The sequence below is a fragment of the Saccopteryx bilineata genome, chromosome X (genome assembly GCF_036850765.1).
Source record: "Saccopteryx bilineata isolate mSacBil1 chromosome X, mSacBil1_pri_phased_curated, whole genome shotgun sequence".
Taxonomy (NCBI): domain Eukaryota; kingdom Metazoa; phylum Chordata; class Mammalia; order Chiroptera; family Emballonuridae; genus Saccopteryx; species Saccopteryx bilineata.
Window position 1 is genome coordinate 87,702,977 of NC_089502.1, and position 17,053 is coordinate 87,720,029.

The 17,053-nt window shown below is 37.5% G+C and overlaps 1 protein-coding gene across 3 annotated transcripts in view; it reads left to right on the top strand.

The window, feature by feature from the left end:
* MTM1 (myotubularin 1) overlaps positions 1 to 17,053 on the top strand; it is a 193,562-nt gene that overhangs the window by 168,093 nt on the left and 8,416 nt on the right. For 2 of the 3 annotated variants that reach the window (XM_066249555.1, XM_066249556.1), the window contains exon 14: positions 2,872 to 3,048. In XM_066249555.1, the coding sequence (XP_066105652.1) occupies positions 2,872 to 3,048 (177 nt within the window). Of the gene's footprint in view, positions 1 to 2,871; positions 3,049 to 3,542; positions 4,724 to 17,053 lie in introns of those variants that run through there. The other variant, XM_066249554.1, reaches the window with a different exon arrangement.

Sequence of the window (17,053 nt, forward strand, 5' to 3'; positions counted from 1 at the left end):
TACCAACACCTAGGGTTCCTCAGTGAAGCTCAAATGAGGCTCTAGATCTCAGAGCTTCCATTCAACTCTTCAGTCCTCCACTTTTACATAATAGCAGACAACCAAAAGAGAGAGAGAGAGAGAGAAAGTGGCTTGGAGAAAATACTTACAATATAGAGAGAAGGGAAACGTAAATAAGAAACTAGTATTAATATCCCAAAAAAGAAGAAAATACAGGTACCACAAAATAATAACAGGATATTATTTGGAAAGAACATTTAGACATCAGAAAAGAATTTGAAATTAAAAACATAATAGCAACATAAATTAAAATCTCGGGAGAAGAATTGAAAGATAAAGTTGAAATCTCCTAGAAAATAAAATGTAGAGGCCCTGGCAGCCCGCTCAGTGGTAGAGCATCGGCCTGGCATGTGGATATCCCTGGTTCAACCATCTGCTTCTCCACCTCTCCCCTTCCCCTTCTCTCTCTCTCCTCCTCTCTCTCCTCCCCCCTCCACAGCCGTGGCTCAATTGCTTCAAGTGAGCTGGCCTCAGGCTCTGAGAATAGTTCTGTTGCCTCCACCTCAGGCACTAAAAAATGGCTCAGTTGCTGAGCAATGGAGCAAGGGCCCCAGATGGGCAGAGCATTGCCCCCTAGTGGGCTTGCCGAATGGATCCCGGTTGGGACACATGTGGGAGTCTACCTCTCTGCTTCCCTTCCTCTCACTAAAATTATAAAAATTTTAAAAAAGAAAGAAAATAGACTATAAAAGACAAAAATAGAAAATGAAAACAATAAAACTAGAAGTACAGTTCTGGAGTTCGAATATCCAAATAATAGGACTTCTAGAAAGAGAAAATAAGGAAACCAGAGACCAGGAAATTACTGAAACAATTTGAAAATATTTCCCAGCATTGACGTACATGAGTTCCCACATTGAAAAGCCTAGTGTGTACCCAAGCACAATGGACTAAAATAGACCCATAATAAGGCACATCTTTGTGAAATTTCAGAATGCTGGGGACAAAGAAAGGAACTTTAAGCTTCCAAAGTGAAAAAAAATAGGTTATTTGGAAAGAAAAAAACAAATTAGGGAAACTTTGAATTTTTCAATAGCAATATTGGAAGGTAGAAGTTGGTGGATCATTGCTTTCAGAATTTTATAGGAGAGTGATTTCAACCTAGAATTCTATAGTCACCAAACTGTTAACCAAATCTGAAGGTAGGCCAAAGGTATTTTCCCACATGCATAGCAACAAAAAAGACTTTCCTCTCACACAACACTCTTTCTCTGGAAGCCATTGGGATACAAGCTTCATGCAAACAATGAAGAAGACTGCATGGAATTCAGGAAGTAGCAGTTCCAGCACATAGAGAGACAAGGGGCGATCCTCAGGGCAAAATAGAAAGATCCCAGGTGAGAGCTAGCCACAAGTGCAGGGCCACCCATTGCAGCTTTCTCTTTTCTGAAGATGGAATTGGCGGTTATAGATGTACAGAGTGTCTTGACAGATGTTTGAGACTGGAGGAAAAATTTGGGGTTTAATTAATAAGCATCAAAAAAGTAAAACAGACTAGACAACTATTAACTTGAGGGAAAACAAAAAAATGTACAGGAAAAGAAATCACAGAATAGTGACTGTGTGGGTTACTTGGAAACAGCACTTGCTTCACATAGGATCTAAACACTAAACATCAATGTTATAGAACCTATGCTATATATTGGGAGTATGAAGGATGATATAAAGTATGTGCGTGTGGCAGGATGGAGGGGAGACATTCTAGTGTGGCATTGTTGTAGTTAATGCCTATAACTGGGTAGCTAACAGGTAGCAAGAAAAGCATGATATTTAGAGATTTGGAGGTAAGTACCAAACAAATAAATTGATTTTAAAAATCAAACACAATTGCTGGGCAGAGAGGTGAGAGGCTGCTTTGTCGAGTGATGTGACTTTTTAAACTATGTACTAGTATAAGAATAAAAACACAAATAAACATAATGTAGTATATACATTGTAGCATCAGAAAGGTATAGATGAAGTTTTAAGTGGATTTCAATGAAGGCCAATGAAGGCAATTACACTGCCATTATTATTGTTTACATTAATCATGTATGTTAAAGAAATTTCTTCAGTTACTTTTTTCAAGCTTTTTTTGCTTATTGGTCTTCTTATTGAAGTGATTAGTAGTAAGAGTTTTAAATTCTGCCTTTCATAATTTTAATACTTGCATTACCTGCCCAAGCTTTGGTCTTTCTCTAGTTTATGGTGAAATCAGTAAAAATCTATAATAAAAAAACTATGAAAATGTGAATATCTGAATGAGATGATGGACACCAGACTAAAATGAAGAAAAATGAAGATTCAGGGAAGCCAGTTACCCAGCTGTTTTCAAATATCTAGATGTTAGCATGATGTAGGTTAAACATCTGTATGGTTAATTAGAATGCTGATAACTTCATATTTAGATACCTAATGTCAAATGAATACAGGTTAAAATTTCATATTCTAATAAATAAAATATACCAATGGGGTCTTATGATTATTTTTGTTCTGCTGAATTAAAAAGAGCATATTGCCCATCTGTTGATAAATGTTTTGCATAGTGAGTAATAGTCTTCTTAGATCATTTAAGTGCATTTAATGTTATAGCATTCGGTACTTCTATCTTCCAGTAGAAATAGTGACTTTCAAGCTAGGCCATTATATGTGCAAATATCAGTAATGGCTGCCAGAGCACTCACTAGCCCAAGAGGCTTTTGAGCTATATTATGGGGATAATGCAAATGTGTGATTCAAGTTGATATTCAATTGTATTGCCACAGGCTGTAAAATATCTTATGTGCTTGTGTGTGTTTTTATTTAGGCTTTCCCTTTTCCCTTTCTCTATAGAAAGTTACAGAAAGAACAGTTTCTTTGTGGTCGCTGATAAACAGTAATAAAGACACATTCAAAAATCCCTTCTATACTAAAGAGATCAATCGAGTTTTATATCCAGTTGCCAGTATGCGTCACTTGGAACTTTGGGTGAATTACTACATCAGATGGAACCCCAGAATCAAACAACAGGTAAATGAACTGGCATTGTTAAAAGACAGTATTGTTGATTGATTATTATTTCTTGACTTTGATGTTATTTGATAGTTTTAAAAAATATAGTGATGGCCCTCACCAGTTGGCTTGGTGGATAGAGCATTGGCCTGGTGTGGATGTCCCAGGTTCGATTCCTGGTCAGGGCACACAAAGAGACAGCCATCTGCTTCTCTCTCCCCCTGCTCCCCCTCCCTCTCCCTTTTCCCTTCCCATAGACAGTGGCTTGGTTGGTCCGAGCAAGTCAGCCTCAGGTGCTAAAAATAGCTCCATTGAGGTGCTGGGAAAACTGGAAAGCCACATGTAAAAGAATGAAACTCAACTACAGTTTGTCCCCTTTTACTAAAATTAATTCAAAATGGATCAAAGACCTAAATATAAGACCTGAAACAATAAAGTACATAGAAGAAAATATAGGTACTAAACTCATGGACCTTGGTTTTAAAGAGCATTTTATGAATTTCACTCCAAAGGCAAGAGAAGTGAAGGCAAAGATAAATGAATGGGATCACATCAGACTAAGAAGTTTTTGCACAGCAAGAGAAACTGACAACAAAATAAACAGACAGCCAGCTAAATGGGAAATGATATTTTCAAACAACAGCTCAGATAAGGGCCTAATATCCAAAATATACAAAGAACTCATAAAACTCAACAACAAACAAACAAACGATCCAATAAAAAAATGGGAAGAGGACATGAACAGACACTTCTCTCAGGAAGAAATACAAATGGCCAACAGATATATGAAAAGATGCTCATCTTCATTAGTTATTAGAGAAATGCAAATCGAAACTACAATGAGGTACCACCTCACACTTGTTAGATTGGCTATTATCAAGACAGGTAATAGCAAGTGTTGGAGAAGCTGTGGAGAAAAAGGAACCCTCATCCACTTTTGGTGGGAATGTAAAGTAGTACAACCATTATGGAAGAAAGTATGGTTGTTCCTCAAAAAACTAAAAATAGAACTACCTTATGACCCAGCAATTCCTCTACTGGGTATATATCCCCAAAGCTCAAACACATTGGTACATAAAGACACATGCAGCCTCATGTTCATTGCAGCATTGTTCACAGTGGCCAGGACATGGAAACAACCAAAAAGCCCTTTAATAGATGAATGGATAAAGAAGATGTGGTACATATATACTATGGAATACTACTCAGCCATAAGAAATGATGACATTGGATCATTTACAACAAAATGGATGGATCTTGCCTGACCAGGCGGTGGCACAGTGGATAGAGCATTGGACTGGGATGCCAAAGACCCAGGTTCGAGACCTCGAGGTGGCCAGCTTGAGCGTGGACTACTCTGGTTTCAGCAAAAAGCTCACCAGCTTGGACCCAAGGTCGCTGGCTCAAGCAAGGGGTTACTCACTCTGCTGTAGTCTCACGGTCAAGGCACATATGAGAAAAGCAATCAATGAACAACCAAGGTGTCGCAACAAAAAACTAATGATTGATGCTTCTTATCTCTCTGTCCTGTCCGTCTATCCCTGTCTATCCCTCTCTCTGTCTCTGTAAAAAAAAAAAGGATGGATCTTGATAACATTATACAGAGTAAAATAAGTAAATCATAAAAAAACTAAGAACTGCATGATTCCCTACATATGTGGGACATAAAAACGAGACTAAGAGACACGGACAAGAGTGTGGTGGTTACTGGGGGAGGGAGGAGAGAGAGGGAGAGGGGGAAGGGGAGGGGCACAAAGAAAACCAGATAGAAGGTGACAGAGGACAATTTGACTTTAGGTGACAGGTATGCAACATAATTGAATGACAAGATAACCTGGAGATGTTTTCTTTGAACATATGTACCCTGATTTATTAATGTCACTCCATAAAAATTAATAAAAATTTATTTTAAAAAGTTAATTACTAAAGTTAATGTGTCATTTTAAAAAGTCAACAGTACACTTTTTCTTTGACTTCTATTACAGAACTCACTTTTACCTCCAATTTTGTAAGAGCTTTAATTCCAAACTATATTGTTTCCTGCAGTAAACTTGTTTTAAAGGGGCTTGCCTTTAAAAATGAGATTACCTCTTCCATCATTCAAATATGTTATATGCATATAAAATATTGTTACCACTATGTCTCAAGGCATGGTTTGAGTTTCTTTTGCCACTAAGGTCACATTAGACACTGAAAAGAAAATCCAGTTTTCTTTAGAATGTAAACCCAAGTGACCTTATCCACAACAACTATTTGAATTGTAATAGTATTATATATAAAATGTATGTCTCATAGTATGCCAAGGTAGGAAAAAACAAATAAATGATGAAAACTTGTGAAAAATAAAATGTATGACACTGTTATGAGAAGGAAAAAACAAAAACTATTCATGTGTTGTATTTTTAAGGAAAATGTTAGAAAGTCTTTTTTTTAATTGGAAATTACAAACATTTTCATCAATATAATACAGGTTAAATAAATTAAAAGTTAAATATCCATCAGTGGAAGACTGGTACTTAATGGAACCATATACAGTGTTTAAAAAAGATAAAGTATTTGTGTACTAATGTTACAAATCTGGCAATAACTAAAATAAGTACAGTGCTGAATGGAATGAAGAACATGCTTCTTCTAGTGTAAAAAAGATAAAATAGTCTTACTTTCTTTTATATGCACAAATAAATTCTGGGGGACAAAAACAAGAACAGGTTACAGTGATTTCTAGGTTCATCTCCAGGCAGAGAAGCTACAAGGATGCATAGAAGCCTTTCATGATGCAATAACTCCTCACTTAAAGCCATCAATAGCTTCTGCAACTTTAAGGAAAATGATGTATAATGAAACTCATTTCACCGTAGGCTAATTGATGTAAATAAGAATTAAGTACCTAAGGTATCTTGTCAACATTATAACAAAATGACATTGAATTAAATGGCATTATCTGAGGACCTGTTGTATATCTTCTTATACTTTTTGGGTTTTGATTCAGAAATAATTAAATAATAAAATAGGAAATATATTTTAAAAACACTCCTAAAAATGTATGCACATAAGAGTAAATAAAGATGCTTACTAACATAAAAAAATAGCTCCATTGATTCAAGCATTGGCCCAAGACAGGGATTGCTGGGTAGATAGATCCCAGTCAGGCACATGTGGGAGTCTGTCTCACTATCTCTCCTCCTCTCACTTAAAAAATATCATGAGGGGGAAATTATCAGACTAAAAAAGTCACACTTGCTTTTAAACACAACTTCCATTAAAAATTGTTTTTGATTACTAAACCTTTTTTATTGGGTGTAAACTTACATTCTTTTGTCAATGGGAATAATATAATTATTTTCACTAAAATGTAAACTGACTTAAAACTCTGGGAAATTTCTGAGTTTTGATAGCCAAGGATTTCCTTTGACCACTGGAAATCAGAATGAAAACATTTTCTGGTGTCTGGGGTATGTACGAGGGTATGTAACTAGGTCAACTAACATCAGAATGCTTTTTTCTGAGGGTGTTTACTTCTAAAATAAAGATACTGGTTCTGTCTATGGATAGTATACTAAGTTGGCCATTTATCATTCAAAAATGGAAACAATGGTTTTTGAAGCAAGAGATACCACATTTCATTGGACACACTCAGGCTTTCCATTTTCCCACCCCAACTCCATCAGAAATCAGATGGAAAGTACAGCCTGTTTGTAAAGACTCAGAAGTACCTCCTTTTAGTGATTTGTTCTAAGTGCTATAAATATTCAGCATTTGTGATTGCTCTTTGTAAAGGTTTGCACATTTTCCTGTGGTTTGGATGGTTGACTACCTGTACTCACAACACAGTCTTGCATAGGCACCAGCTTTAATCCTGATAGAAATCATCAGGCAACAGCAGGGGCCTGGTGTTGCAGTCTGTCTCTGAGATTGCATGTTCCACTCAAGCAGCTGGCCTCATGCTATTCTGTGCTCTCTCTTCTCATTGGGGAATGCCCGGATCAGGCTGGCACTTTCACTTCAAGGTCTCTGCTGCGTTCATGAAAGTCTCTTGCAATTTTGTAATGGTTGAAATGTGTAATCTTTTGAAAAGTGACAGATTCCAGGGCTGGAGAACATGCACTTGTTTAGTTTTGGATTTAAGAAGCATGTTGAGGGCATTTATATATTTAGCAGTAGTTCTAGTGAGTGGAATATAAAATGGGAATTTTTTCAGAGTTCTGACTGCTGTTACAGAGAGCATGTTGCTTTTCTAATTAAATTTGTCCTCTACTTTAAGCCTTTTCGTATTTATCGTGGCTTTTTTAAAAACCACTGGTAATTAGAAAGTATTGACAGTTTCTGTATAGATCAGTGGTAGTCAACCTGGTCCCTACCGCCCACTAGTGGGTGTTCCAGCTTTCATGGTGGGCGGTAGCAGAGCAACCAAAGTATAAATAAAAAGATAGATTTAACTATAGTAAGTTGTTTTATAAAGATTTATTCTGCCAAACTTAGCAAAAATCCAACATGAAATACTTGGTAAGTAATTATTATTATATACTTTAACTTGCTGTAACTCTGCTTTATAAATTTTATAAAGTTACTTCTCTACTTTATAAATCACCATTACTGTGGAACCAGTGGGTGGTTAGAACATTTTACTACTAACAGATACAAAAGTGCGTAGTAGGTATAAAAAGGTTTACTACCCCTGGTATAGATTATATAATCTCCCTTCATCCATTTGTACTTGGAGAAATTCTTGAAATTAAAAAAATTTAGAGCAATTCATTTCTGAATATATAAAGGTAATAGTAATAATTCTGTGACAAGGGAAGCTGGAAGGGGTATCATTATAAGATCTTGCTGTAAGGTATCTATCCCCTTATTCTCAGAGAGTTTAGCAAAATGAAACTGGGCCAGATAGGACTGAACATTCTGTGGTAGAGCTTGTTTGTTTGTTTGTGACAGTAATTAGTCTATGTTATGATCTGTGAAACTTACTCAAAAAAGAAAATAACTTATCCTTTCAATATAGATTATTTGAACATAAGGGTCCCTCACATAGCTTTATGTCCTTTGACACTATTTTCATCTCCCAAATACTGAGTGTCCTCATAATTCAGCAAAAGGGAGACACAGAGATTAAGAAGATGTTCAGCCACAGAGAGATTTCACACACAAGGATCTCCCAAGCTGGAGGGGGCACCCAGGAAGATAAGCCAATGATTATAATGCCTAGGGAGAAAGACAATAATAGAAGTTTGAATTAAGTGCATTAGATTTTCTTAATGATCTTATATAGAACATTATTTCATATACAAATAGATTAAAATTCAATCACATAGTACTTTTTATATTATATATTGTAAATCTAAAATAATATACTTCACCTCTTAAAAGTTAAATTGTTATTCAGTTATGTGGCTCAGTTGGAATACAAATGATTCCTGGGTACCTAGAGCTTTTGCAACAATACTCCATGCTGTCAATACTGAAAGACCCCAAATTATATACAGCCCCTCCCTATAATGAGCTGATCACCTAGAAGAAGACAGGATTAATGTCCTTTTAAAAGCAGGCAACTCTTGCTACCACATAAAAAATCAGAATTGATGACAAAACTAATGCTTACATTTGACGAGTTCTCAATAAGCAAATTTGGTACTTTTATTTAATGTAAGGAAATTGCTCATGTTGAAAGTAGAAGTATAAATTAGTCCCAAAACCTAAATGAGAAATTTCAGCTGCTGGTAAGCCTCATATTTTACTTGGGAAACCACTGCACCTCATGTAGTTATCAACCAGGGTTGCACTGGGCAAGTTCACATTTCATGTAGTGGTAACTCAAGGATGAGAACAAGGATAGTCAGATATTAACAGGCTGACCTGTGCAGTGCATAAGCATTTCAGTTAGGAAAATGAAAAGGAATATGAATATAAATACTATTTGAAGCCCAAAATACTTCCGTAGCTAGCTGATTGCCTCTCTTCTATTCTGTGTTGAGCTGGCACGTTCATTACTTCATAATTAATTTCCCAAATAAAAAGTTGAGATGCAGTATTTAAAGTCACTTTAAATTTCATTTTTCATTATTTTGTATTTTGTTATGCTCTCACAAATGGGCTCTTCTTTTTATATCCTGCAAATGTTTTTTTGTCCTGTCTTTAGGCCAGTGACTTCTTTATATTTTGTACCCATTGCTAGACTGAATTATCTTTTTATTTCTAATAGTTTTTTATCTACTTTTTCTTTTTTATTGATTTCAATTTATTGTGTGTACATAGATTCTACTGTTGCCCCGAATGCATACCCCTGCCCCATTTCCCCCTCAACATCTCCCTTGCCCCACTCCATGTAGCGCCCTCTTCCTTCCCTTCAGGTTTATCCCATCCTGTCATCCCCTTTCCCTCTGGTCCCTTTGATCCCTCCTCTGTCTCAATTCCGTTCCTCGGTTCACATTGTTCATTGGATTCCTCAAATGAGTGAAGTCATATGATATTTCTCTTTTTCTGCCTGGTTTATTTCACTTAACATAATAGTTTCCAGGTTCATCCATGTTGTAGAAAAAGGTAAGATTTCCTTCTTTTTCATGGCCCCATAGTATTCCATTGTATATATATGTACCACTGCTTTTTAATCCACTCATCCACTGACAGACACTTAGGCTGTTTTCCAGACCTTCGTTATTGTGAACAATGCTGCCATAAACATGGGGGTGCGTTTCTCCTTTTGAAACAGTGCTATGGTGTTCTTGGGGTATATTCCTAAAAGTGGGATAGCTGGGTCAAAAGGCAGTTCGATTTGTAATTTTTAGAGGAATCTCCATAATGTTTTCCACAGTGGTTGCACCAGTTTGTGTTCCCACCAGCAGTGCAGGAGGGTTCCCTTTTCTCCACATCCTTGCCAGCACTTATTCTGTGTTGTTTTGTTAATGAGCGCCATTCTGACTGGTGTGAGGTGATATCTCATTGTGGTTTTAATTTGCATTTCTCTAATGATTAGTGATGTTGAGCATTTATTCATCTCCCTATTGGCCATCTGTATGTCCTCTTTGGAAAAGTGTCTATTCATTTCTTTTGCCCATTTTTTCATTGGATTGTTTATCTTCCTAGTGTTGAGTTTTACAAGTTCTTTATAAATTTTGGTTATTAACCCTTTATCAGAAGTATTGTCAGATATGTTCTCCCATTGTTTAATTTGTCTTTTTATTTTGTTTTTGTTCTCTTTAGCTGTGCAAAAAGCTTTTTAGTTTGATATAGTCCCATTTGTTTATCCTGTCTTTTATTTCCCTTACCTGTGGAGATAAATCAGCAACTATATTGCTGCGAGTGATGTCAGAGAGCTTACTGCCTATGTTTTCTTCTAAGATGTTTATGGTTTCACAGCTTACATTTAAGTCTTTTATCCATTTTGAGTTTATTTTTGTGAATGGTGTAAGTTGGTGGTCTAGTTTCATTGTTTTGCAGGTAGCTTTCCAATTTTCCCAACACCATTTGTTAAAGAGACTGTCTTTACTCCATTGTATGCTCTTACCTCCTTTGTCAAATATCAATTGTCCATAAAGGCGTGGGTTTATTTCTGGGTTCTCTGTTCTGTTCCATTGATCTATATGCCTGTCCTTACGCCAGTACCAAGCTGTTTTGAGTACAATGGCCTTGTATTATAACTTGATATCCGGAAGTGTGATACCTCCCACTTTATTCTTCCTTTTCAAGATTGCTGAGGCTATTTGTGTTCTTTTTTGGTTCCGTATAAATTTTTGGAATATATGTTTTATATCTTTGAAGTATGTCATTGGTATTTTAATTGGTATTGCATTGAATTTATAAATTGTTTTGAGTAATATAGACATTTTTGTTTGTTTGTTTTATTAAATTTAATGCAGTGACATTGATAAATCAGGGTACATATGTTGAGAGAAAACATCTTCAGATTATTTTGACATTTGATTGTGCTGTATACCCCTCCCCCAAAGTCAAATTGTCTTTTGACACCTTCTATCTGGTTTTCTTTGTGCCCCTCCCCTCCCCCACCCCCTCTCTCCTTCCTCGCCCCATCCCTCCTCCCCCCACCCCTGTTGCCATCACATTCTTGTTCATGTCTCTGAGTCTCATATTTATGTCCCATCTGTGTATGGATTCATATAGTTCTTAGTTTTTTCTGATTTACTTATTTCACTCCGTATAATGTTATCAAGGTCCATCCATGTTATTGTAAATGATCCGATTTTTTTTAATGGTGTTTATTCTTCCTAACCATGAGCACCGTATATGCTTCCACTTGTTTGTATCTTCCTTGATTTCTTTTATCAATGTTTTATAACGTTCTGAATACAAGTCCATAATGTCCTTGGTTAAATTTACTTCCAGGTACTTTTTTTTTTTCCCTAGGTACTTTAGTTTTATTGGTTGCAATAGTGAGGGGGATTGTTCCTTAATTTCTCTTTCTGACAGTTCATTGTTGGTATGTAACAATGCCTCTGATTTCTGAGTATTAATTTTATATCCTGCCACCTTGCTGAATTCATTTATCAGGTTCAGTAGTGTTTTGACTGAGACTTTAGGGTTTTCTATATACAATATCATATCATCTGCAAATAATGATAGTTTTACTTCTTCTTTTTTCAATTTGGATGGCTTTTATTTCTTCTTCTTGTCTGAATGCTGTCGCTAGGACTATCAGAACTATTTTGAATAAGAGTGGTGAAAGGGGGCAACCCTGCCTTGTTCCTGATCTTAAGGGGATTGCTTTTAACTTTTACCCGTTGAGTATGATGTTGGCTGTGGGTTTGTCATAGATGGCCTTTATCATGTTGAGGTATGTTCCCTGGATTCCCACTTTGCTGAGAGTTTTGATCATGAATGGTTACTGGATTTTATCAAATGCTTTTCTGCATCTATTGAAATTATCATGTGGTTTTTCTCCTTCCTTTTGTTTATGTGATGAATCACATTGATTGATTTGCGAATATTGTACCAGCCTTGCGTTTCGAAAATAAATCCCCCTTGATCATGGTGTATGATTTTTTCATATATTTCTGGATCCAGTTTGCTAATATTTTGTTGACGATTTTAGCATCTAAATTCATCATGGATATTGGCCTATACTTTTTCTCTTTGTGTTGTCTTTGCCTGGTTTTAGAATCAGAATTATGCTTGCATTATTAAAGGAGCTTGGAAGTCTTCCTTCCTCTTGAATTTTTTGAAATAGCTTGATAATGATAGGAGTTAGTTCTTTGAATATTTGGTAGAATTCACTTGTGAAGTCATCAGGCCCAGGACTTCTTTTTTGGGAGTTTTATGATAACTGTTTCGATCTCATTTGTTGTAATCTGTTTAGGTTTTCTGAATCTTCCAGATTCATTTTTAAAAGATTATATTTTCTAGGAATTTCTTCATTTTATCTACGTTGTCTAATTTTGTGGCATACAAAATTCATAGTATTTTTTAAAGTCCTTTGAATTTCTGTTGTGTCAGTTGTTATTTCTCCACTCTCATTTCTCATTTTATTTATTTGAGTCCTCTCTTTTTATCTTGATATGTCCTCTTTTTATCTTAATAAGCCTAGTTAAAGGTTCATCGACCTTGTTTACCTTTTCAAAGAACCAGGTCCTGATTTTATTGATCCTCTGTATTGTTTCCTCAGCCTCTCTGTCATTTATTTCAACTCTGATCTTTATTATTTCCTTCCTTCTACTACCTCTGGGCTTTACTTGCTGTTCGTTTTCTAGCTCTTTTAGATGCAGGGTTAAGTTGTTTATTTCAGCTTTTTCTAGCTTCTTAAGTATGTCTGTAATGCTTTGTACTTCCCTCTCAGTACTGCTTTAGCTGTGTCTCATAAATTTTGAGTTGTTGTATGCTCATTATCGTTCGTTTCTAGGATTTTTTTTATTTCTTCCTAATAACATACTATTTAGTTTTCAAGTGTTTGAGTATTTTTCAGTTTTTTTGTTGTGGTTGATTTCTAGTTTTATGCCATTGTGATCAGAGAAAATGCTTGATATGATTTCAACCTTCTTAAATTTGTGGAGACCACTTTTGTGCTCTAACATGTGGTTTATCTTAGAGAATGTACCATGAGCACTTGAAAAGAATGTATATTCTTCTGATTTATGGTGAAAGGTTCTGAAGATATTTATTAAATCAAGTTGATCTAGTGTGTCCTTTAAGTCTGCCGTTTCTATGTTAATTTTCTTTCTTGAGGATCTATCTAGTGATGTTAGTGAGGTATTAAAATCCCCTACTATTATAGTATTGCTGTTGATCTCACCCTTTATATCCATCAAAGTCTGCTTTATATATTTAGGTGCTCCTATATTAGATGCATTGATATTTATAATGGTTATATCTTCCTGTTGGATTGCTCCCTTTATCACTACGTATTGACCTTTTTTTATCTCTTACTATAGCCTTTGTTTTAATCCATTTTGTCTGAAATATGTATTCTACCCCAGCTTTTTTTTTTTCATTTCCATGTGCATGAAATATTTTTTTCCATCCTTTTACCTTCAGTCTTTGTGCATCTTTTGTTTTAAGGTGTCTCTTTGTAGACAGCATATGTATGGGTCCTGTTTTCTTATCCACGCACCTACCCCATGTCTTCTGATTGGATCATTTAATCCATTTACATTTAAGGTTATTATTGATATGTAGTTGTTTATTGCCGTTTTATTCTTTAAAGCTGTATTACTCTTTTGCTATATTATTTTCCCACTTTGATCTGTTTAAAACAGGCCCATTTACATTTGTTGTAGCATTGGGTTGGTTATAATGAATTCCTTGAGTTTTGTTTTTTTTTTTATCTAGGAAGCTTTTTATTTCTCCTTCAATTTTAAACGATAGTTTTGCTGGATAAAGAAGTCTTGGTTTTAGGTTCTTGTTCTGCATTACTTTGAGTATTTCTTCCCATTCCCTTCTGGCCTCATGTGTTTCTGTTGAGAAGTCGGATGTCATCCTTATGGGGGCTCATTTCTAGGTGATAGCCTTTTTTTCTCTAGCAGCTTTTAATATTTTTTCTGTATCTCTTAGCTTTGGTATTTCAATTATGATGTGTCTTGGTGTAGAGTTCTTTAGGTTTCCCTTTAATGGAATTCTCTGTGCTTCTTGAACTTGTGTGACTTTTTCCTGCATCAATTTATGGAAGTTTTCAGCTATCATTTGATTGAACTAAGTCTCTATCCCTTGTTCTTTTTCTTCATCTTCAGGAACCCCTATGATGCGGATGTTATTTCTCTTCATGTTGTCACAGAGTTCTCTTAGAGTTTCCTCAGACTTTTTGAGTCTCTTTTCTTTTTGCTGCTCTGCTTTCGTGACTTCATTTATGTTGTCCTCCAACTCACTGATTCGATCCTCAGCTTCATCCATTCTGCTTTTAATTCCTTCCATTGTGATCCTTATTTCTAATATTGTATTTGTCATTTCTGACTGATTCTTTTTTATTATTTCAATGTCCTTTTTTTATACTTGCTATCTCTTTATTTATGGGTTCATTATGTTCATCTGTTTTTGTTCTAAGATCTTTGAGCATCCTAACAATCATTATTTTAAACTCTGCATCTGGTAATTTGGTTATATCTGACTCATTCAAGTCTTTTTCTGGAGATTTCTCTTAATTCATTTGGGTTGTATTTCTCTGCCTTCTCTTTTTGTCTGTGTATAAGAAGGGTGTGGCCTCTGTGTTCTGTACGTGTGGTCTGTCTATAGGCCTTCCACCCCCTCTGCCACTGCCTAGGGCATTCAGGTATGGGCTTTGCCGGTGCCAACCCGCTGCAGCTGTCACTGTGGTTTCCACCTTTTCTCCACAGAACAGGCTGTGTTCACATGCCCGAGTATTCAAACCTCCGCCAGCCTTGGCCTTCACCCCGTCCCCATGGGTGGGGCTGTGCACCATGCCCAGGGCTCCAAGCCTTGGCACTGTGAACAGGGCTGCACATCTATGCTCAGCCGCGGGTCTCCACCTATTCCCAGGTTTTCGCCCTGCCCCTGCAGGTGTAGCTGTGCTCGCTCCTCAGGCCATAATCCCCATCTCCACAGGCTAGGTGGGTCTGTGTGCCTGCGCTTGGCCTCAGGTTTCTGCAGTTACCAGGTTTTTGCCTGCAACCTTGGCCAGACCGTTTTTGTGCATCCCCTCCGCCCCCGCCCGGCAAGACTGAGCTCATGCTGAGCCTCAGTTGTGGCTTCAGTTGTGGCTCATGCTGGGCCTCATAGGACCACACTTCTGCATCCCACTGCTGCCCAACCTCCGGCCAGCCGTCAGCAGCGTGGGTGGGGGCACTGCAGCTCAGACCTCAATACTGTATTTTTGATGGCTCCCTTCTTCGAAGTGACTCTGCTCTGAGTGCCACCAGAGAGCTTGTTTGGCTGGTGTCCTGCTTCCTTTCGCTGGTATTGCTGGTTCCAGGAGAAATATTCACTTTAGATTTGGGGAGTGCCTCAGCCCAGGGGTTAGGTTGGCTGTCCTTCAAAGTGTTTCTCCCTGTGCCTCCTCTTCCTGCTACTCTGGTCCTCTCTTCTCTCCCTAACCCCCGGAGCCCCGGGTGAGTGGTTGTGAAAGAGGTTTTCTGCGTGGTCCCTTTAAGAAGAATCCTGGGTCTAAGAAATCTGTCTCTTTCTCACAAACAGTATCCTGACTTGTTTCACATCTAAATACTGTCCATAAGCTTCTTCTAGGCTCTGGGCTGCAGGCTGGGGCTTTGTTCCTGGGGCTCAGGGCTCTCCCTTCTCCGCTAAACTCACTTCCCACCAAGCAAGTCTCTCCAGGCTGCTGTTTGCTCCCAGGAACTGGGCAGCCCTCTCTGCATTTCCACTTTTTCTACCAGTCTCAGTGTGGCTTCTTCAGTTTTCCTTGGTTAAAGAGTCCTCTTAGTTTAGTCCAAAGTTGGTTTTTCCAGATGATGGTTCTTAAAATTAAGTTGTAATCCACTTTGTTTCTGGGAGGTAGAAGTTGGTACATCCACCTACTCCATTGCCATCTTGCCGCCCCCTCATCTAGTTTTTCAAGTTTTCTAATTACACAATCTTGTCATCAGTGAAAATTATTGTTTTGCCTTGGATATCTTTTTCTTGTCTATCTGTACTTGCTGGTACAATAACAAACTGCTTCTAATAGTCATATGAAACAGGGAGGTTTTTTAAATAGCCAAGATAGCCTGTCCTGTGCAGTGGATAAAATCTTGACCTGGAATGCTGGGGTCGCTGGTTCAAAACCCTGGGCTTGCCTGGTCAAGGCACATACCTGCTCTTCCCCCACTGCCTTTCTCTCTCTCTCTCTCTCTCTCTCTCTCTCTCTCTCTTTCTCTCTCTCACACACACACACACAACACACACACACACACACTTCTTTCTCTAAAATTAATAAATAAAATCCTTTAAAATAAAATAAAAATAGCCAAGATAATTTTCGAGGTTGTTATAAAAGAGGAGCCTGCCCTGCTATATTTCAAGACTTCCTGAAACAGAAGAGCCCCCAAAAGAGACCACACAGAGGTGGATACTAGGTAAGGTAAGAAGGTAACATCAGAATATATAGGAGAATGATGGACTGGGTGGCAAATGGTGCTGGCATGGCAAATCACACTTAGCATGTCTAAACCAGAACTCCTAATGTTCTTCCCAAACCTGCTCCTCTGTCTGTCTCCCCCTTTCACTTCTTGACAACTCTATCTTTGTCACTCTGGCTAGAAACCTGAGTCATCCTTGACGCCTTTCTCTCTCACACTCCACATCCACTCTATCAGGAGATCCTGCTTTGCCTAGCCTTCAAAATCTATATAGCCTCCAAGCACTTCTCACCATTTCCCACCATGACCATGGCCAGGCCACCAGTCCTCAGCCATGTGTTCCTAGATTCCCTTATTTCTGTCTTGTTTTCTTCTATTCTGTTCTCAACCTAGCAGCCAAGGTGGTCCTTGTAAAATAGACAGTAGGTCACACCACTTCTCTACACACAACCATTCAGGTAGCTGCTTACGTCACCCCAGGTCAAAGTACACATCCTTGTGATGGTCTGAGGCCTTATATATGAACTCTGCCTCACCCCTTACCTCTCTGACCCATT